This window comes from Vipera berus (genome assembly GCF_964194415.1).
Source record: "Vipera berus genome assembly, chromosome: 2".
In the NCBI taxonomy this organism is placed as follows: Eukaryota; Metazoa; Chordata; class Lepidosauria; order Squamata; family Viperidae; genus Vipera; species Vipera berus.
Window position 1 is genome coordinate 125,289,214 of NC_138203.1, and position 6,972 is coordinate 125,296,185.

General features: G+C 38.5%; 1 protein-coding gene across 1 annotated transcript; it reads right to left on the reverse strand.

Moving 5' to 3' along the window:
- Window positions 1–4,895: 4,895 nt before the first annotated feature.
- Window positions 4,896–6,304, reverse strand: LOC308660918 (olfactory receptor 1L4-like; the record flags this gene model as incomplete). The annotated part of the gene is made up of 2 exons (XM_081315552.1): window positions 4,896–5,278; window positions 5,426–6,304. 2 exons carry the CDS (start codon window positions 6,302–6,304, stop codon window positions 5,189–5,191), a joined length of 969 nt encoding a protein of 322 aa, XP_081171678.1. The 3' UTR covers window positions 4,896–5,188.
- Between the last annotated feature and the right edge of the window lie 668 nt (window positions 6,305–6,972).

Here is a 6,972-nt window from a genome sequence, read left to right on the forward strand (position 1 = left end):
TGGGAGGGGAAGGAGGTAGACCATTGTGTAGGGAGGGGGAAGTGGGAGCTTTCGAACCCCTGCTTGCTTCTCATTAACATTCAGATTAGATCAGAAGAGCCAATTAGTGTTGATGAAAGGCTGGGTTGGGGGTAGGGGAAAGAGGATGCAAGGAGGGGGAAAATTCCTGCCACATCTTGCTTTCCACCCAACCAACTCCAATTGGATACAGTCTGGGCTCCATCATTTCATACAAGGGAGCGTCTTGAAAATCCCACCTTGGAAGTTTCAGAGCACCTGGTGACCAATGTTGGAAGGGTTGGTCTGTGGTAGCCAAAACCAGCAAAGATTCTTTAAAATCAAAAGAGTCCCTGTAGCAGAGGTAACACCATGTATTAAGAGAAGGAAACTTGCCGGAGCTTTGAGGTCTGAACAATGTGACTAGATCGTCTGTCCTATTACCATCCAGGTGATATGGATGAGTCCATATCAATTAAGAAGAGAGTTATGCAGGATTACAGTTTCCAAGATTTGGGGGGGGGACTATTTTGGAGAAATAATCCTTTAAAATGGGAGGAAGGCAGAATATGTTGTTTCTTGATATGTTAACAGTTTCCAAATCTCGATTTGTTCCAAGTCCCTAGAACTCTATGAGGAGGTAGAACACAAGTGTTTTAATAATAATAATAATAATAATAATAATAATAATAATAATAATAATAATAATAATAATAATAATAATAATAATAATAATAATTATTATTATTATTATTATTATTATTATTATTATTATTATTATTATTATTATTATTATTATTATTATTGGATTTTTATCCTACCTTTTTATACACACACATATAGCTCAAGGCAGTGAACAAAGAGAGAAGCAACCTAGAACTAAGCAGAAATTTCCTGACAGTGAGAACAATTAATCATTGGAACAACCTGCCTCCAGAAGTTGTGAATGCTCCAACACTGGAAGTTTTAAAGAAGAAATTGGCAGCCATTTGTTTGAAATGGTATAGGGTTTCCTGCCTGAGCAGGGGGTTAGACTAGATGACCTCCAAGGTCCCTTCCAACTTTATTATTAATGTTGTTATTATTATTGCTGTTGTTATCTTAATACTCATTCCCCCTCCTCCTTTCCCCACAACAGCAATCTTGTGAGGAGGGTTGGGCCAAGAGAGAGGGACTGATTCAAAGTCACCAAGCTAGATTTCATGGCTTTCATGCCCAAGGGAGGCCAAGAACTCACCATGTCCTGGTTTCTAGGTCAGGACCTTCATCACCACACCAAGCTGGCTCACCTTTCCCAGCATGATCAAAGCTTAGGGAATGCTGCTGATTACTTTATCAAAATATGGAAAAATATGCCTCTCTCTTTCAAAACATATCACTTCAGGGCTAAATCCTTGTAACCCAGGTTTTGTGGATGCTCCATCACTGGAGGTTTTTAAGAAGATATTGGACAACCATTTGTCTGAAGCAGTATAGGGTCTCATGCTTGAGTAGGGGATTAGACTAGAACAGGGGTAGGCAACCTCGGCTCTTTCATGACTCATGGACTACAACTCCCAGAATTCCTGAGCCATCATAGCATAGCATAGCTGGCTCAGGAATTCTGGGAGTTGAAGTCCATGAGTCATAAAAGAGCCGAGGTTGCCTACCCCTGGACTAGAAGATCTCAAAGGTGTCTTCCAACTCTGTTATTCTGTTATTCTTTTCAGGGATATTGTATGATACTTCAGTTTGGTATAATTCTTAGATTACTAGATTAAGAAACTCACTGGATGGTGGGTACACTTGTGCTTTTGGGCTGCAAAGCTCCAACATGCAGCTAGATGGAGGCAAAGGGATACATTTCAATTTTTGCCATCACTTTCTGGAGTTTTGCAGCCTTCATATGGCAACACTAGGGATTGTCCTATCGTTAGGCCCACAATTATCCTGAGGATAAAGTTGGAGTGGAGCGTCATGTGTTCCACCTCAGGTCACAGAAAGAAATGAGAATGTGTCAGAAAGTGTATTTATGTGAAGATGTTTTCTCTGTGGAATAGGCAGTGGATCTGACCATTATTTTGTCAAGGTGTCTTCCCTTTCCAACACTTTCAACAGGTTAAGGAAAACATAAATCCAACACACTTTTGCATCACAAAGTCAAAGTGGACAATTAGAGCAGCTTCCTTGCAATCATTTGCTTTCAATTACCAGGAGTTGATTGCGTTCTTTGAGGACATGTCATGTGAGGAGAGGAGAAGCAGATGGATATGAGCAAAAGTTGCATGTTATTTTCCTTTGCTTCATTTATTGGTGTTTGGCAAATTGTCACAAAATACAGCTCTCAAAATCATCCTCTAGTCCCATTAACTTCATTTTGATAAGAGATTGATGCAATTGGAGAATGTTTTTGAACAACAAAAGATTTAGATTTACAGTAGAGTATCCCTTTCTTCCCAGGTATGGAAAGTCTGGAAGGTTGAATCAACTAAAGAATCTTACAGGTTTTTTAAAAGGAAATAACTGATAATAGCAACGCTAGGTTACACAAACTCTTTCCTATGAAGAAGGCCAGTGCTCATATTTGCTATCAGAGATGATTGTATATACATTTCCCATGTTTAAAACTGATTTAGGTGCTTATATGCTGTGAGAGATACTATAGCAAGGAAGTAAAGGCCACAAGTTTCAGTGCTTTAGAGAACGTAGCTGAATTTGCCAGAATGGGACAGCTTGGGAAGACAGGCTAAATCCCATAATTCATTTTCAAGAAGAAAAGCCAAAAAAGGGTTTGTAATGATGCTGCCAATGAGTTCATTAATGACATAAACTGGAAGACATAATGCAGCTCTGAAGAATTTTATAAACATAAAAAAATAAACTGACATTTTAAAGGAAAATTAACAATCAATTTCAGCCTGCAGTAATGTTTCGTTTCTTCAGAAGCCAAAATAATGGTAATATCTCTACCATCATTAAAACTAAGAGGGATTTTGCTTCTCGTACATGGATTTTATTTTAACAAAAGGAAGAGCGAGGAGCATAGGAACACAACCTGAACAATGCTCTGAACAATACTAGCAAAACTTTCAATTATTTTGCAATTATTTTGACAAATTATCATCCAGTAAAGTGGAGAATGAGAAGGGAAAAAAATCAAGCAAAGGCAGGATCCATCTTTTCTTTGATAGAATTGCTACTAGGTAATTTACAAAACAACAACAACAATAACACTTATCCAATCATTTTGTTTTGCATTTTTAATTAAAAGCTTCAGCTGTTTATTTCAACTACCTGGAGATCTTTTGTTAAGGCTCAGTGTGCTTTAAAAATTGACTCTATGCAATCGGAAGTAATCAACCATGACTTCAGCACCACTTTTTCCTATCTATGCAGAGGATTGCAATGGCAATAGCCCATAAATTTAATTGTGAGGTTAGTTTTTTTGGTTCTGTTTTGAATGCCTTTTTTTAAGTGGATCTGTTTTGAATATGTGCAGTTTATGATGAATTTTCAGCCCAGGTGTTATCTCCTATGGGTGTATAAATAGAAAAATGGATACATATCCCAAGGGCATGGATGTTCTTTGGTCCTGATCTCCCAATCCTCAGGATTGGATGGCAACTCTCCTGAGGAATAAGGCTGCCTAGATTGGATGGGAAGTCACTGGCTTAACTACCCTGCTTGGTAATGGATAGTGCTCTTATTCACTTTATGTTGGGGCATTGGGCAATGTAAGTTTAGTTCATGAAATGTGGTAAGTCTGAATAAACAGAGGGCATCTTTAGTTAGACTCCAGTCTCAGGGAGCTTCCTAAGGCTTCTTTCCAAGGCTTCTTTCCAAATCCATTGGTCAAAATCCTATCTCTGAATAGAATGTACATGGGATTGGATTCTTAAGGTGAAGTGTTTGCAAGGATAAGCTACCATGAATTTATCTGAACCAAGCTACCCTTCCTTTCTCCAACTGATGCAACAGTTGAAAGCTTTCCAACACTGTTTTCTAGCTTGGAATCAGAGTTCTGATCAATCTTCACATTTGCACTTTGAGGTTTTTGGTCGGCCTTAATAAGGTAGTTCTTCTATGGGTAAGCTTTCTTTCTTTCTTTCTTTCTTTCTTTCTTTCTTTCTTTCTTTCTTTCTTTCATTTATTTATTTGTTACATATCTCATTTTGAAGGGACTCTAGGTGACTTATAGGATTAAGTATATATTTAACATTTTTTCAGCTCCCCAAATAATAATAAAAACCAAGCATCCTTAGAATTATCTGATCTTGTATTTTAGTGCATGTCAGCTGCTTTGCAACAACAGTATAAAGATATTATTAAAATAATAGAAAACCACATAGGCAGTATAAAATAGTAGTGATTTTATGCTGGGTCTTAGAGATTTAAGAGTAGTGCAATTCCTGGAGAAGAGAATGATCTGTTTGAACTGAACAATGTTTAGCTTACCCAATTTGGCATTTTAAGAATATAAGATGGTAAAATATACTTTTTGTTGCCATTTTCTATTTTGTGAGGTTGATTATAAAGATGGGTTGGATCCAAACTTAATCTTACTAAGAAGAAGTTCAGAAGAGTCAGGGATTATTTTAGTCTATCTAATCTACTCTTAAATATTATCAAGTCTGAATAAATAATTACAGGATGTTCCTGTACATGAGGTGGGAAATAAATAATAAATACATATTTAGTAGGTTTAGATTATTACCACAATTAGATTTCTAAAATATCTGCACTCAATTGTTTGTTTTTAACTGCAGAATGACTGAAGGTTGATCATTATTGTTGCGTGTTTCTTCCAGAAAAAATATATCTGGGTAGCAGAAGTTCAGGTTATTATCCTATCCAGTCATATTTTATTTTCATTTATTATACCCATTTTGAGGAAAACTGACTCTCAAGGTTTCTGAGACAGGCTGTGCCCCAAGGGTTGGACTACAGCTCTCATCATCCATATCCATCTACACTGGTTGACTGTTTGATGGGAGTTCAACATTCTGGTGAGCACTTAGTTGAGGAAAATGAACAGAAACTCTGTGTGTTCATTTAAAAATAAAATAAAATATGAAGATTCACATATTGGGTTAAAAATAAAAATCAAAAAGCATTCTAAATGTGTAAGACCCTGTAGCAAATTAAATTCTCCAAAGAACCATCCTTCTTCTATTTCTGATCTTGCATGCCATATTTCGCAGGTCTCTTCACATCAGGGGTTGATAATCTGTGTTTTCTGCAAAGTGTTTCTCCATTTATCCAGTACTCTGTGGAGGGCAGCTTTCATGTCTGCATTCCTTAGCCAGGGGTCTTCAAACTCGGCCCTTTTATGACTCATGGACTTCAACTCCCAGAATTCCTCAGCCAGGCACACTGGCTGAGGAATTCTGGGAGTTGAAGTCCATGAGTCATAAAAGGGCCAAGTTTGAAGACCTCTGCCTTAGGCTACTGTATATATGAAGGGGTTGAGCATGGGGGTGACCACAGTGTACATAACTGTGGCTACCTTGTCCCTGTCCCCAGAATAGGAAGAGAGGGGCCGGAAATAGACCCCAATTGCAGAACCATAGAAGAGGGTCACAACAATCAGGTGAGAAGCACAGGTTTGGAAGGCCTTGCTCCGACCTTGGCCAGAAGGCACCCGAAGCACAACTTGGACAATGCGAACGTAGGAGACAAGGATGAGAATGAAGTTGCCAATACTAATGGTTCCTCCTTCAAAGAAACTCAACATTTCACTGAGGCTCTTATCAGAGCAGGCCATCACCACTAAAGGGTGGAAGTCACAAAAGAAATGAGGTATCTCACGGCGATCACAGAAAGAAAACCTGGACATCAAGACAGTATGGAAGAGGGCGTGAAGGTGGGCCAGCAACCATGCCACAAATACCATGATATGACACTGCAATGGTGTCATCAGCACAGGGTAGCGCAATGGCAGGCAGATGGCCATAAAGCGATCCAATGCCATGGCACCCAGCAGGAAGTTTTCAGTGATAACAAAGGCCAGAAAGAGATACATCTGGATCATGCAGTTAGTGAAAGCGATGTTCTTGCAGCCTGTACGAAGATTGTGCAGCATCTTGGGAACAGTAGTTGAGGTGAAGCAGACATCCACAAAGGAGAGGTGACTGAGAAAGAAATACATTGGTGCATGGAGGAGCCGGTCATCAGAGCGGATCAAAAAAATGATCAGCAGGTTCCCGGTCACATTGAGCAGGTAGAGAATGAGGAAGATAACAAAAAGGAAGTGCTCCTTTTCTGGCTGAGTGGATAAGCCAAGCAGGAGAAAGTCAGGGTGGCTGGTGTTGTAATTTTCACTATCCATGGATCTGAGTTTAAACAGAGAAAATCAATTGAATGCTAGGAGCAGCAAGACTACTGGTAGCAGTACAGTATCCTTCCCCAGGACTTCTTTTGGCATCAGTTAACCACCGTGGGATATTTGGCTGGTGAACTTTCTGTTCATTTTTACATTCCAGTGTGTAGCACAATAGCAACCACAGGCAAACAGATGTGGGCTGCAAAAATCCAGAAGGCCATCGGATGGCAAAAAGAGATATACAGAAAATTATAACTCTTTGCCATCATTTAGTGATTATCCAGTTTTGTAGCCCAGATTTGTTAACCCTAAAGAAAAAAACTGTGAATATGTAACACCTCAGAGATGTTATGTACAACATTCTGAATGTGATGGGATGGGATGGGATGGGATGGAATAGAATAATAGAATAGAATAGAATAGAATAGAATAGAATAGAATAGAATAGAATAGAATAGAATAGAATAGAATGTTTATTGATCTAATTGTTCAATTATATCAAAAGTATAAAACTAATACATATATACAAGTAGATACAAAGAAAATAATAGAACATATTTACAGTAAATCGTCACCCTTACAGTTAACCCCAATCTGATCTCTTTGAAATGGTCTTTGAAATAAAGAGTGCAGTCCTATTAGTGATATGCAGGCTCCTTCCCAGCAAATACGTA